The sequence below is a fragment of the Salvelinus sp. IW2-2015 genome, unplaced genomic scaffold (assembly GCF_002910315.2).
Source record: "Salvelinus sp. IW2-2015 unplaced genomic scaffold, ASM291031v2 Un_scaffold83, whole genome shotgun sequence".
NCBI classification, from domain to species: domain Eukaryota; kingdom Metazoa; phylum Chordata; class Actinopteri; order Salmoniformes; family Salmonidae; genus Salvelinus; species Salvelinus sp. IW2-2015.
Genome location: NW_019942514.1, coordinates 757191 through 773334, shown reverse-complemented (window position 1 = coordinate 773334; position 16144 = coordinate 757191). Strand labels below are relative to the sequence as shown.

Here is a 16144-nt window from a genome sequence, read left to right as displayed (position 1 = left end):
AGGGAGTACAACGAAATTATAATACATTGTCCTCTTTTGAATAGCTTTTTCCAATCAGCACTAATTTGAAGAGGGASTGGTTACAAAATAGATTGGACAACTCCTAGTAAGCAATACTATACACATTAAAAAGTGAAATACTGTAGATATGTTATAAAAAAATTCAACTCCAAGTTAGAAGCATTAAAACGCCTAGAAAGGTAGTGTAATCTTAAATATGACTGGGAAAAGTGCCAAGAATAGGAGAGCCATCTATTCCATAGTACACTAGAACACAGCAAACATGAACAACAACAGCCTAAACATAGCTGAGGGCAATAGAGCAGAATGTACACTAGATGACAACAAATGGACCTATCACGACCCTACAGGAAAGGTGAGAAATCCATATCTTCATTTAAACCATGGTACTTAGTGGTCCTGTAGTTTGTAAATCCCAAAATGTTCCCTTTGGTTTAGCTGTTTAAGACGGTCCCCTTTTCTAATTGAGGCCGGAACATGATCAATACCCATAGCTTGTAGGGAGGCAGGGTTGTCATTGTGTAAGGACTTGTAGCGCCTTGCCATGGGGTAGTCTTCATTGGCTACCTCTATGGCGTACTTGAGTTCCAGCTTCTGTCTACCAAAATCTACTATTGTGTACCTTAGCAGTGTGGTGGTTAATTTCTTTACTATCAAATAAAGAGAGACAAACTTTACACACAAGTCAGTTATACTTAAACTACATCTTTAATAATAAGAGCTTTGCAATAGCAATGACTTTCAACGATTCACCATTTCTAATGATCCATTGAGAGTGACAACACAATGGCTACTGAGATTTTCTCTAGCAAAGATCCACCCCCTAGTCGACATAACAAACCACAGATATTAGGAACAGTTCACAAAGTGAGACTTTATAAATGAGAAAGGAGTATCCCGTAGCCAGATAGCATTCCCTATAAATTATCGTTCAGTTTGGTCCCTAAGACGAGGTTGCTATCTTGTTCCTGTTACTCTTAGCACAAAAACACCAACTCATCCAAAGGCCTAAATCAATTGTCAACTCTAGATACTCCCATCTCAAGTAAAACCCCTTCTTGACCCCACTCCTGGACAAGCTCACTGAGGGGAGTGAGCCTCTAGGTCATACACTATCCCAGGATAAGTGCAACATCAGAGAGGACATGCAACGGTTCCAGACACTGCCATACACCTCCCCCCAATGCCAAAGGAGGGAGTGACTTGCGCACAGACATTGTGGAGACAAGTAATTGGTTCCCCACGCCATCCCTTCACATGGTTTAAGAATAGGTAAAGACACATTCACATATGAAGACAATGTTCCATCCTGTCCTCTTCCCTTTCTGATAGTCTGTATAGCACCACAGACATGTAAAAGACAAGTCTGACCTCTCCCCTCTCTGGGCCCCAGGTGACTGAGCCGCAGCTGAGGGAAGAAGTGCAACTGCCAACACCAGAGTCCGAAGGGATACATTCTAATAACAAGTATATCACATAAGCATATTATGCAGATAAGACATCTAAATTATCTATGTTACCCAACTAATTCAGATTCATCCACCACAGCAGTGCTTCCCTTCCTCCTCTTTTTTTCTACAAGTTAATCATAGCACTTGGGTCGTGTGTAGAGGAAGCAGCTCCACAGTCATTTTTTCTGTGTTTTGGGAACATTTTACAACTCATACTATGGATTTTACCCAAGAGGCWACAAGATTTTCCTATTCCCATGAAGAGGGTCAAAGGGTTATTACCACTACCTCATTGCTAGATGAGATGACAGCCACAGAGAATACTGGAATGGACTTAAACAAGGCTTACGGAGACTTGCAACAGCTAATGGAGAAAGACACCAAACTTGACCTCAATTCTATTACCTTGTCTGACTATTGGAGGAAAGGCCTAATCCCCAGAGGACTCCGTATTATGAAGTTTCCAGCTAATGGAGCACAAGGTAAAACTGAATTTAGAGATAAATGGGAGGCTATTCTCAACAGGTGTTCTTTTGACCTAATGCTACTTCTAATAGAAGCATTTAAAAAGGACAGACAAGTAGTCCAAACAGAAATTGAACTAGTAAAAACGGAAAATCACAGAACAGTGACAATTCTAACAAAGCACAATGTGATAAGATCTTGAAAGAGAAAGTAGACACATTCACTCTGACATTTGAAGCAGGACAAGCTAAGAAAATTTAGAAGAGATGAAGTAGACTATAGCGATGGCAAGGTCTTTGCCTGGAGAAAACCAACGCGCAAGAATCACATCCGCAGAGGAAGCCTAAATCTGTTTCTTTCAATTTTACAAGCAGTGACGATGAGCATCACCCCAGACACTCAGAGGCCAGCTCCTCCCAAGATGTTTTAGACCATGAAGAGGAGCCACGCAGGTTCCTCAACAAGAGAGGGAGAGGAAGCGGAAGCACACAACATGGAGGGGGGAGGAAGAAATCAAGACAATCCAACCACACGGAGCAGGACCAGAACAAGGCTGTGATCAACATTTCTGGAGAACCCCTTTCTGATGATTGTGTTAACGGGCTTGTCTAAAGGACTGTCCTTTGCACCCACATACTCAATTCATTCAATTCATTCATTCATTTCATTTCTACAGGAATCTACATCTGAAGGCCTGGTACAAGCAAGACATCTCTCCAACTACAGACGCCAGTGTCTCAGGTCAGGCAGTTTCTGTGCCCTCAAAAACACCTTTTAAGCCCAAGTCCACCTTTTGTCCCATTGTCCAGAAGGCCACACTAAATACACTTGCCAAGAAAGTGCATTTTGATGTGGAGAATCTGTTTAAGGCTAAAATTGACTCTAACCAAACACGACGTAATCGTTCTAAGACAGAGAGGAATGCAGTTCAATCTGTGGTTAAAAAAGCTGACAAAGATTGCGTTACAGTAGTGTGGAGTAAAGACAAATATGTGACAGAAGCCTACCGTCAATTAGACAATGATGAATTCTACCAATCTTTTACCTTCAACCCTACAGAGGACCTAAAAACTGAATTGAAAGGGATCCTCACAGAAGCTAAGGAGTATGGCTACATTTCAGACAAGGAGTTCAAATTTATTTTCAATGGCAGTCCGCGTATGGCTTCTTTTTATCTTCTTCCAAAAGTCCACAAGAATCTTGAAAAAAAAACAGGTAGACCAGTCATTAGTGGTAATGAAAGTCTGACAGAACCCATCTAAGTACATTGATTAGTTTAAGCCTTTTCTGCCATCACTCCCAGCCTATCTTCAAGATACCACAGATGTGTTGAATACAATTAAGGAATTGAAAAATATAGGTACAGCTTCCTTTTTAGTCAAAATGGATGTGGAGTCTCTATACCATTGAACATGAACAAGGATTGGCAGGCATGCACCATTTCTTGAGTACCCGGCCTGAGACTGAGATGCCTCCTACATAATTCATTGTCTCACTGACTGAATGGACTTAATAATAACATCCTTGTCTTTCAGGACCGTATTTTTAAACAAGTCAAAGGATGTGCCATGGGAGCTTGCTTACAGCCCTTCCTATGCTGGTTTGTACTTGGGTAAATGGGAAAATAACTTCATTTTGGATCCTTCTAATAACCAGTTCTTTTACCGGATTATATGTTCGGGACGCTATATTGATTCATATCATGTTTGCCTGTTCTGGTCCGGCTCAGAATATTAACTTATTTCCTTCCACCAATAACTTAACCAAACTAACTATGGAGTACAGCAAGGATAACATACATTTTTGGGACTTTGACAAACATATCAAAGGTTGTTTGCACACATCAATCTTTAGGAAGCCTACAGATGGGAATACCATTCGGAGGGTAGACAGCGTTCACCCCAAAAGGCTAAAAGAGAAYATTCCATATGGCCAATTCCAAAGAGTCCGCAGAATTTGCGATCTGGAAACAGACKACAGTGTCAAATCTGCTGAATTGGAGAATCRCTTCTTGAATCGTGTCCTGAAATATACAGGTATATGGGCCGGATGACTTGACAGAGAGAACTTGTTGCGTAGGGGAGTGCCTCGTGATACATCAGAGAGAGTGTACTTTGTTACAAAATACAGCACTGAAGCAGAGATCATTAAAAATAATTGGGGAATCCTTCAAAGCGATACACTACTACACCAAGTCTTCCCAGAGCCACCAGTAATAAGCTTTAAGAGATGTCCTACCCTAAATGACAAATTAGTCCACAGTTATCTTCCTGGTGACTCTCAAAAAACTTCGCTAGACCACAAACCCAGGGGCTCTTTTAAATGCAACCAGTGCAACCATTGCAGAAATTTTTCACAGAAAAAGTATTTTGTTGACACAGCTTCTAAAATATCAAGTCAAGCATTTCATTAACTGCAAAACCACTCATGTCATCTACAGATTGGAATGTCCACAGTGCAAGGTGTTCTACATTGGACGGACAAAGAGATGCCTTAAGACCGCTTAGCGGAACACAAGTACGCCATACGGGTAGGCAATAAAGTCTACCCCATGGCAAGGCACTACAATTCCTTACACCATGGCAACCCTGCCTCCTTACAAGCTATGGGTATTGATCATGTTCGGCCTCAATTAGAAAAGAGGACCGTCTTAAACAGCTAAATCAATGGGAACGTTTTTGGATTTACAAACTACAGGCCACTAAGTACTGTGGTTTAAATTAAGATATGTATTTCTCACTTTTCCTGCGGAGTCGTGCTAGATTCATTTCCTGTCATCTAGTGGACATTTTGCTCTCTTGCCCTCAGCTATGTTTAGACTGTTGTTGTCCATGTTTGCTGTGTTCTAGTGTACTATGGAATAGATGGCTCTCCTATTCTTGGCACTTTGCCCAGTCATATGTAAGGTTAGAACTACCTTTCTAGGTGTTTTGATGCTTCTAGCTTGGAGTTGAATTTTTTTGATAACATATCTACAGTATTTCACTTTTTAATGAAGCCTCATCACCATGGGCAGCTCTCCGTAAGCATGCGTCTACATTAAGCAGCGAAAGAGGTCTAAAAGGCAGGCCACCACGACAAGACAATCCATTCAAGGCTTGGGAGAGAACTTGACTTGTGCCCCAGAGAGCTCCGACAGACACATACACCTACTCATTCCCAGGTGAGGTGGGGGAAAGATCGAGTCACAAACATCAGAGATGGCGTTGCGCCTTTCCGTCGGGCATCCGCGGAAATCTGGTTAGCGTAAATAGGTCCTCGCTTTTCATGGGGTTCGTGACTTCGTCATTGGCCCCTCTTCTAGCCACCCCCGAGCAGCAGGGAGCTGGAGAAGCTATGGTTTTCATGACCATTACGGTCTGAATCATGGCTTTGTATCATAGAGTACACCCCCCGCCCAGAGTGGATTAATTTCAGAGTTATGTCTCAGCCAGTGGAAGCATATTGAGGTGGGAGGGGGCTGAGACATTGCATCCAAAACTAATGTAATTAAGGAGGGAGAGGTGGCGAGGTGTGTGTTTCTGTGATGTGTGGCCTCTAATAATGCATTAATGTGTATGGGTCTCCAGAAAACACGTCCTGGAGGGGGTGTAATGAGATAAACGGTGAAGTGGAAAATGGCTCTCCTCCCTTTATACCATTCTCCAGCTTATCCCACCTTCCCGACTCCGCTCCCTACCTCCCTAACTCAACCCTTCAGGCTCAGGAGTTTCTCTATGCTTTCATAACGATGTGAGCTTTCCTTCACAGGTAGGTCCATTTGTCTTTGTGGCCCTAGGGACTATAGGCCTAACTATCCTTTACCCTGTAGCCTATCCATCCATCCATCCATCCACTGACGTGGCACAAATATTCGAAGTCCCTGTCAGAGAAACTGTTACCTGTGTTGATCTTGGAGGTGACGCGCGACAGGTTGATGCGCTGAGAGGGCCTTTTGGGGGTGGCACTTCTCTGGGGGCTGGCTTTGCATCGCTCTGAGGGTTTGCTGATCTTGGACAGGGGTGCAAAGATCCCTGTCAGGGGGAGATGGAGAATGTGAGAAGAGATAGAGAAAAAGAGATTGCTAAAAGTAAATGGAGCAAGAGGTCAAAATGGGCCAAACACCAGATTGGGGCAGCCATTTGAGATGTCGAATTCACTCACAACTCACATGAGAATAGCTGTTGCCATAGTGAGACGCCATTGAGCAACCGACTTGTTCGATAGGTCCTAATAGCTTCGGATGGAGGATATCGATTGAGTCTATGATGATCCGCAGCGACTGGATTGATTAATGCTTAGGGAGTACTGTCAGTCGGGGTTGTAGCGGACATACCGTGTTTGAGGCGGCAGGAAAAGTACTGGACTCCAGCGACGGATCCGTCGTTCTTCCCCTCCGCTTGGTCGAGTTCCACGCCGGCCCAAAGACCGCCGGCGAACTCGGTGCTGCCGCAGAACTGTAGAGTGCCCACCTAAATACACACACACACACACACACACACACACACACACACACACACACATTAAAACAGCTATAGAGCCAACAAGCAGGGCCCTACTCCTAGAGATAAACAGTCAGTAAAAAAATAGGGTGAGGGGGGGACTCTCTCAATATGGTTGTTTCATCCTCTATCTGCCCATCCTTGGGAGAGCACGGCTGCGCATTTAGGTAAGGGCGGGCCCCCTCTATCAAGAACCGCGGGAACTCAAGCGTGTTTTGATGCGTCCAAATCTATAAACACGTAGAGGAGAAGGGACAAAAATGAATTAAAAGAAAATAGAGATCAAAGCACCTGGCTCGCCAGAGCGGCAGGGAGAAAATAGGGTTTTGATTAGCCAATCTGGGGGAACGCAACGCCCGGCGTTTTCGCTCTCAGTGTGGCGCGGGAATTCATTAATAGCTTATTCTTTGAGGGGGCCCTGTCTGTCTGTGTGCGTGCACGCACTCAGAAGCTGTGTTAGGAGTGTGTGAGTGTAGGAGTGAGGGTGTCTTCAGGCAGGAACACGACACAGATTACAAGTCCTTAAATTCACCGGTACACCTTTTTCTATTATTTTTCATCCCTTTCTTTCCCTTCACTTGTCTTAAGAAGAAGAAAAACATACTTGACCGCCAAAGACGGTGTTGTCACAGACATTTTCCTGGGGCGAGAGAGTCATGATCTTTCACAGAGTGCTATATTGTTAAAAGTTGCAATCAGTAGAAGGGAATTGGCTTGGCAGATGAGCTGTTAATCATTCACTCAAATAAGCAGACGGCTCCTTTTTTTCCTACCACAGTTATGGACAATCGGCCAATGACAGTCTGTGGATTTGAGACCCTTCATTGACGGCTATGGAACTGGCCGCTTACCTTCTGACCGGCGATGACCACGCGGTCGCCTAGCTGGATGCCCATGGTGATGAGCTGGAGCCGAGCCTTGTCTGATGGTGCTCGGGCAGGGAGGGTCAGGGGGGCGCAGGGCCGGGGAAGGGCCTCCCTCAGCAGGCTGCGCAGCTCCTTGGCCAGGGCGGCTGCGTCCGCCATCTCCAAGAGCATGTCCAAGGGCTCGGACACCACGTCGGCCGGGCACTGGCCCCTTTCGTTCTGGGGGAAGAGAGATGGGGCAAGGAGAGGAAAATAAACAAAGGTACAGAGAGAAGGAGAAAGACAGGGAGAGAATAAAAAAAGAATAGCAGAGAAAGTCAACACTGAAGTAGACTGATTTATCCCCAGCTGATTTATAAAATAGCAGCTGTCCGTAGTAATAGAGCAAAAATGAGCCTCCCAAAAAGTTAACAATGTCACTTCATGAGACTGGTGGTTCTACTTAGGTCTGGAAAGCTCAAGTTTGGACTTGATTACCACCATTACCCGCAGAAACACACCCTATCAGTGTTTCATGTGCAGTCCATTGGCGCGGGCACACACCCTGGGGGTTCAGTGAAACGGCTAAGCCTCAGAGATCCTCATAACTGTCAGAGAGACAGTCAGAGCACTGAGGTGTCAGAGGAGAGACGGCTTCAGAGGTGTAATGGGCGTTTGAATTGGTGCTGCTGAAGTAATTGGGAACTCGCTCACCCACCCCTCTGGAGGGGCGTGTGATTCTTTATGAATTGTCAAAAGGAGCTCTCTGCAAGAGCCTGCCTTTCGCACTGTGCTAATGGGCACGCTGCTGATTGACTTGTGTGTGTATGTGTAATGTCTGTCGACATGACTGTTATGCAAGTAATGTATCACGTTGTTGTACAAAAGCATATCCTTAGTGCATTAAGGTCTTTGGAGATAGAAGAGTGTGTGTGCGCCTGTGTGTGCCTTCAGAAAGTATTCACACCCCTTGACTTTAACATTTCGCTGCCAAAGGTGATTCTAACATGTATTGACTCAGGGGGATGAATACTTAGTTATATTTTTTTACAAATGTTTCCTCCACTTTGACTGAGTATTTTGTGTAGATCGTTGACAAATAAGGCTAATTAAATTCATTTTAATCCCACTTTGAAACACAACAAAATGTGGAAAAAGTCAATGGGTGTGAAAACTTTCTGAAGAAACTGTATGTGTGAGCTGGAATTTATTTATAGTCAGGCCATGGGTGTTAATGCAATGCTAGTTATGTGTTAAAAACAGCCCTACCGGTGACCAGGAATGAATTTAATTGGCAGCGGGTGTGTGGCAGGTAGTCTTTTTCTTCCCATCTTTAATTCAGTTCCATACTTTCATTCCTAGGAAAACCTTGACCTTGACAGTGCAGCACTTCTGTAATTGTCTCTTTTACGTTTCCAGCTGGGCACCTAGTTACCTACAGTAGCTGCTTTTAACCGCAGACAGGTGTTAAGGAGAATCAACGGACCAATTAGCGTGTTAAGATATTTTCCAATGCATTCATTTAGTGCTCAGAGGAGACGCGGGGAAGATAAAGCTCACGTATAATCACAACCAAATACGGAACATTGCAAAGTTAGCCTTCATTAAAGTTATGTTCATACCACCTGGAGGGTGGCTGCCGAACATGTCATGTCTGGTTAGAAGACTAACAACAAAAACAAATAGTGTTTATTTCTTGGCATCTGCTTCGGACAGCAACAGTTGCCATGGGCGGCGGTCGGGGCGAAACGGTCAGGTTCCCGCTTCTCTAATTGGGAGAAGGAATTCTTTGCGACATGGGCAGTAGTTTGCCGAGGGGTTGTAAGGGTAGGTGGCTTGCGGTGGAAGATAGCAGATGGTAGCAAGTTGGGCAGGCAAATCAAACCACGTCTTGAACCTTTATTAAAAATGTGAAAGAGGAGCTAGTAGGCAGCCAATAACAAAGCCAGGACATACATTTGGACAGGCTTTTTCTCGTAACGGTGAGTAGCTCGGCAAAGAAGCAAGATAACAATTTCGGCCAATGACTGAAATGGTTCCTGTGCTAGTGCTAACAACTGACCTGGACCAGTTTCAGTCTAAAGCTGGCTAGCTAATGCTAGTCTGCACTAAATAGCTCATCAGAGAGATGGACACGTACACAGTAGCAACCATGTTGCTTTCCATCGTTAGATACAGTTGAAGTCGGAAGTTTACATACACTTAGGTTGGAGTCATTAAAACTCGTTTTTCAACCACTCCACAAATTTCATGTTAACAAACTATAGATTTGGTAAGTCGGTTAGGACATCTACTTTGTGCATGACACAAGCAATCTTTCCAACAATTGTTTACAGACAAGATTATTTCACTGTATCACAATTCCAGTGGGTCAGAAGTTTACATACACTAAGTTGACTGTGGCTTTAAACAGCTTGGAAAATTCCAGAAAATTATGTCATGGCTTTAGAAGCTTCTGATAAATTATGTAAATTAGCCTGAGTCAATTGGAGGTGTACCTGTGGATGTATTTCAAGGCCTACCTTCAAACTTAGTGCCTCTTTGTTTGACATCATGGGAATATCAAAAGAAAATCWGCAAAAACCTCAGAAAAAAAATTGTAGACCTCCACAAGTCTGGTTCATCCTTGGGAGCAATTTCCAAATGCCTGAGGATACCACCTTCATCTTTACAAACAATAGGACGCAAGTATAAATACCATGGGACCAAGCAGTCGTCATACTGCACAGGAAGGAGATGCGTTCTGTCTCCTAGAGATGAATGAACTTTGGTGTGAAAAGTTCAAATCAATCCCAGAGGACCTTGAAGATGCTGGAGGAAACGGGTACAAAAGTATCTACAGTTGAAGTCGGAAGTTTACATACACCTTAGCCAAATACATTTCAACTCAGTTTCTCACAATTCCTGACATTTAATCCAAGTAAAAATTCTCTGTTTTAGGATCACCACTTTATTTTAAGAATGTGAAATGTCAGAATAATAGAAGAGTGATTTAATTCAGCTTTTATTTATTTCATCACATTCCCAGTTGGTCAGAAGTTTACATACACTCAATTTTGCCACAATTTTGGAAGTATGTTTGGGGTCATTGTCCATTTGTAAGACCCATTTGTGACCAAGCCTTAACTTCCTGACTGATGTCTTGAGATGTTGCTTCAATATATCCACATAATTGTCCTCCCTCATGATGCCATATATTTTGCAAACAGTTGTCTGGCTTTTTTATGACAGTTTTGGAGCAGTGGCTTCTTCCTTGCTGAGCGGCCTTTCAGGTTATGTTGATATAGGGCTCGTTTTATTGTGGATATAGATACTTTTGTACCGGTTTCCTCCAGCATCTTCACAAGGTCCTTTGCTGTTGTTCTGGGATTGATTTAAACTTTTCGTACCAAAGTACGTTCATCTCTAGGAGACAGAACGCGTCTCCTTCCTAAGCGATATGACGGCTGCGTGGTCCCATGGTGTTTATACTTGCATACTATTGCAAGTACTATACTGTACTATATACAGATGAACGTGGTACCTTCAGGCGTTTGGAATTGCTCTCAAGGTTGAACCAGACTTGTGGAGGTCTACCATATTTCTGGAGGTTTTTGATGATTTTCTTTTGATATTCCCATGATGTCAAGCAAAGAGGCACTGAGTTTGAAGATAGGCCTTGAAATACATCCACAGGTACACCTCCAATTGACTCAAATTATGTCAATTAGCCTATCAGAAGCTTCTAAAGCCATGACATCATTTTCTGGAATTTTCCAAGCTGTTTAAAGGCACAGTCAACTTAGTGTATGTAAGCTTCTGACCCACTGGAATTCTGATGAAAGAAATAAAAGCTGAAATAAATCTCTACTACTATTCTGACATTTTACATTCTTAAAATAAAGTGGTGATCCTAACTGACCTAAGACATGGACTTTTACTAGGATTAAATGTCAGGAATTGTGAAAAAYTGAGTTTAAATGTATTTGGCTAAGGTGTATGTAAACTTCCGACATCAACTGTAGATGTTAATGCACTACTAGCATTAGCAGACACATTTTCAATTGCCACTCATGTAAAGGAAAACCTGGAGTTTGCCTGTGATTATAGGGAGATGCAGGCCTTTCAAAGTTAGCATCTCTACTTCAATAGAAACTTTCTGACCGTCTGACTTTTCTAATTCTTGAGAGTAAAGCACTTGGAAACAATTAGCGTATTCTGAAAAGCTTGGCATGTATACAGAGCATTCGGAAATTATTCAGACCCCTTGCATTTTTCTACATTTTGTTACATTACAGCCTTATTCTAAAATTGATTAAATCGTTTTCCCCCCCTCTACACACAATACCCCATAATGACAAAGCAAAAACATGTTTTAACATTTTTTATAAAAAGTCCCTCTTGCAATGACGAAGCGCTACAGAGGTCAACAAACGTGTTCACGCACGCACTCACTCACTAGAAGTAATCAGTTTGAGCTAGCAAATCGGTCACTCGCTTTGTGAAACCTGCACCGCATCAGATCTCGACTGGCTGGTGATCTGTGCCAATGACCGCGCTATAACAAACCCCCTGAAAAACAACCAACCTAGAAATTAGAACCTGGTGTAATTAGCCAAAAGTCAATACACCAAAAAACAGAGCAGAGCAGATAGCAGTGCTACCACTTCTCTCGGACTCCGGCCAGAGGCAGGAGTTCAAACCACATCCTGTCCTATGTCTTTACCTGCTCCTTCACCTTAACCCTTTCCTTGTTGTCGGAATAAAAGTACAATGCATTCTCCTTCAAAATATTTAAGAGAAAAAGGAGCAGACAAAATGTTCTACTTATATCAACAGTACGTTTCTTGACAGCTCAGTGAATTTAAGGATGACAGCTCAGACTTAGTAACAACTAGGTCAATTAGGAATAAAGAAAGACAGCAATGTATTTTTAGCCTGCTTCCCTTTCATGCTTACGTGTTAAGCCGGCGATTAATGTTTATGCCCTCTAGCACTGTCATAGTCTCGGATCTTTGTACTCCTTGGAGACCAAGTCTTGTTTTCGAGAGAGGTTGAAAAGTATAACCAGTACACTGTGCCAAATCACACATCAGTTTTCTCCTCGAAACTCTCGTTGTGTAAGGAGCAGAATCCATTCACAGATACGCTAGCACTCTGCTGCCCTCGTGTGGTGAAATAAAACATATCCAATGATGCAGAATGGGCAGAATGATAGAGGCAAATCCATTCGAATGCAAATACGGACAACACTGGATGAGGGCGCATTGTCAATTTCACCTGGTGCGAGTCTCTATTCAAAGTAAATGTCAGAGTTAAATCAGGGAGCCGCTGAAGCAAAGCCCTCAGCATACACTTTGCAGAGCTACAGAGACAAAAAGCCTCAGAGTGAGCCTATATGAGAAAGCATTTTGTCTAAGATGAGAGGGGCAATTCAAAGCACATCGAAGACATTGGCATTCCAAACGAGTGCCTGTTTAGTGTACTGCGTCAACTGAGGCCAGTTGACTGAGGTCAACGCAMAAAAACGTTGAATATCTGAAATTGAAATTCAAGGTAAGCCTAACTGTGCGGGTGAACGATGCGGCTTCTTTCATTTTTACTCGCAAGCGCGGTGGCTTGTGATGGTCTCCATCAAATCAATACACTGTAATGTCATCTCATGACTATTTTTGACTTACAGAGGTGTATAAAAAAGAAAAACATTATAGAGCACGAACGGGGTTACTCAAATAGGCCAAGTAAATCAAAAACCAATACACACTGGGTAACATCAGCCTGTTCAAATAGCTTGCCTCTCATGGGCACAGTTACAGCTACGCTCCGTTGAGAAATGGTCATCCGAATCGGGGAGTGCTTTACTAGCGCTGACTGGAATGTATTCCAGGAATCTGCCGATAGCGTCGACGAGCTAGCCACCTGCGTCACCGGCTTCATTGGGAAATGCATCGCCGACGTTGTTCCCCCAATCAAAATCCCCAGATTAACACAGAGGTTGGCGCTAAGGTAAAGGTTAGGGCTACCGCACACAGGGCTAGCGCAGCAAACAGAGGCTACGGCTGAGGACACAAACGAGTACGAGAAGTCCCGCTACGTCCTCTGCAGAGCCATCAAACAAGCAAAAGGACAATCTACGAACAAGGTTGAATCCTATTACACAGGCTTTGACGCCTGACGCATGTGGCAGGGGCTACAGTGCATTACAGATTACAAAGGAAGACCCAGCCGTAATCTGTCCAATGATGCCTTTCTACCAGATGAACTCAATGCATTTTATGCATGCTTTAAAGAAATGCAAAACTCTTGAGTCGTTCACAAGGGCAACGGCTGACCCAGGGGACTGGGTGATCTTGCTCTGCGAGGTCGACGTGAGTAAGGTTTTTAATGAGGTTAACACGCGTAAGGTAGCAGGGCCGGAAAGTATAGCAGGGCTCATTCTCAGAGCATGTGCAGAACAGCTGGCAGGCATATTCACGATCATCTTCATCGACGGATCTGCAATGGAGCGGGTCGAGAGCTTCAAGTTCCTGTGTCCAAATCACTAAGGACTTAAAATGGTCCACACACACGCAATCAGTCGTAAAGAAGACGCGACAGTGCCTCTTCCCCCTCAAGAGATTGAAAAGATTTGCCATGGGCCCTCAAATCCTTAAAGKTCTACAGCTGCACCATTGAGAGCATCTTGACTGGCTGCATCACTGCTTAGTATGGCAAATGTACCGTCCAGTACATTACTGGAGCTGAGCTCCCCACCATCCAGGACCTCTATATCAGGCCGTGTGAAAGGAACGCCCAGAAAATTTTTCTAAATTCCAGCCACCCATAGACTGTTCTCTCTGCTTCCACAGAGCAAGCGGTACCGGAGCAACAAGTCTGACACCAACAGGATCCTGAACAGCATCTACCCTCAAGCCATAAGACTGCTAAATATCTACCAAAATGGCTACATGGACTATCTGCATTGACCCTTTTAGTGTGTTTATATTTTTGCACTGTCTCTATGAACACTCACTCTATGCACACTCTACACACTCACTCCCAAACACTGACACTCCAACACACACAAACACTTAATTTGCTCACACACAAATTCATACCGACTCTACACACATCAACACACACACACGCTTCTGCTACTCTGTCATACATCCTGATGCCGAGTCACCTTACCCCTATACAGTTCTACCTCTATCACTCCAGTATCCCTGCACAATATTAATATGGTATTGGCACTGACCATGGAACTGACAATGTATATAGCTTACTTTCTTGTGTTCTTCTTATTTCTATTTCTCGTTTGCTTTTGTTCTGCTCGACTTGATCTATTTTTAAAGTACAACTGATATTGATTACTGCATTGTTGAGAAAGAACAGCAAGAAAGGTATTACACTGCACTTGTGCACATGAAAAAAAACTTAACTACAGAGGAAGGATAAGCTCCACGCTCCCTCCCCCCCAAAAAATAGGCAGAACTACAACGTACAGTTAACAATCGTCGTCATCCTCATCATCCTCCTCGGGTATGTTATTGGAAGCATACACACGGAGCTACACTTCTTGATGAACTCCATCTTTCTAATTGACAGATTGTGATCGGGCTTGGAGAGATGGTTACGAACTTCAAAATGACCAAACATGTGCCTTTCACGACATGACTGAACTCCCATCACCTCTCTCGCAGATCTCGATGTGCAGTGGTGAGTCACAGGCCTTACTGAATCAAACAGAGGGGATGGCAGTATGGAGGACTGACACAGGAGCTTTTCTTCAGATAAGATTTATCGGGACAGGACAGAGTGGGCGGGGGTGAGAACGCATATCCTCCGCCTACATCTCTGCAATCAAAGTGTTTTCTACTGCATTTTTTAAATTCAAGTTGTTGAGAGATGAACTGAAATATCTGGTGGTGATCCACAGAATTGCAGGACTGATTATGGCAAGTCTGTTTTGTTTTGGCATGGCAAGCTAATATAGCTAGCTAATATGATTTGAATGATGCAACACCAGATTAACAGCATCAGTTTTTTGGCCACCTGCCCCGGTTCCTAGAGGGAAGTGGACTGCGGTACGAGGGGATGCAGAGGCTCGCCTCATAGGGTGCTTCTCCAGATTACTGCTGAGGTGTGATGGTCTTACGTATGCTTTTCGGTCGCCGAAGCATCACCCAGGTGGGCGCTACATTTCAGTAGTGGATCCAGACTACCTACAGAAGAGGGACTGCGAACATCGAAGACGACAAGGTACCCCGATGAAGAACTCTGTGGCCTGTTTGTCAAGTGTTTCTACCTCCCAGCCTGGCTGTTCCATATATGCTGCCTCCGCTCAAGATACTACCTTTTCGAAACTGCCTACAATCTAAAGCTGTGGAAGGCCATCACCGAAGAACTGCCAGATCAAAATGACTGAGATTCTACTTGTAATGAAAAGTGCTATATAAAACATAAAACACAATTATTTATACTATACAAGTAGTGTCATCAGGGTATGGGCTGGGCATCTGAAAGAGTGCAATCAATCAACCAATCGTTCGTTTTCATTTGACCTTGACAAAATGTTTCCGCAAACATATTGCCTTGAACATTCCCTCGCACCGTTACCTCTACCTGAGAACCAACCAAAATGTTTAAGGAACATTTCTCGATAGCTAAAGACTGAGCCACAGAGACTCTTTACTTGTCCCCCCTCTGGGCCTTACACGCTTAAACAGGAGTCGCAGGTTGTTCGAGACACAGCGGGCTTTTTAACAGGGGTAAATAATATCAATAATAAAAATGCATCTGGTGTTGCGTTCCTCTCCACTCGCACCGAGGGGGTGTAAAATGTGTTTAGGAGATAAATTAGTGCTGTTAATTTGCAGGAAAAACCTGCGGGAGAGAACTGAATGAGAGAGTTGGGGAGGGT

At 43.6% G+C, this 16144-nt stretch overlaps 1 protein-coding gene across 2 annotated transcripts in view; it reads right to left on the bottom strand.

Moving 5' to 3' along the window:
* LOC112068072 (CAP-Gly domain-containing linker protein 4) overlaps window positions 1-16144 on the bottom strand; it is an 87373-nt gene that overhangs the window by 49115 nt on the left and 22114 nt on the right. For both annotated transcript variants that reach the window (XM_024135082.1, XM_024135083.2), the window contains exons 7-9: window positions 7270-7503; window positions 6253-6388; window positions 5819-5950 (exon numbers count right to left, since the gene is read on the bottom strand). In XM_024135082.1, coding sequence (XP_023990850.1) covers window positions 5819-5950; window positions 6253-6388; window positions 7270-7503 — 502 coding nt within the window. The remainder of the gene's footprint in view (window positions 1-5818; window positions 5951-6252; window positions 6389-7269; window positions 7504-16144) is intronic.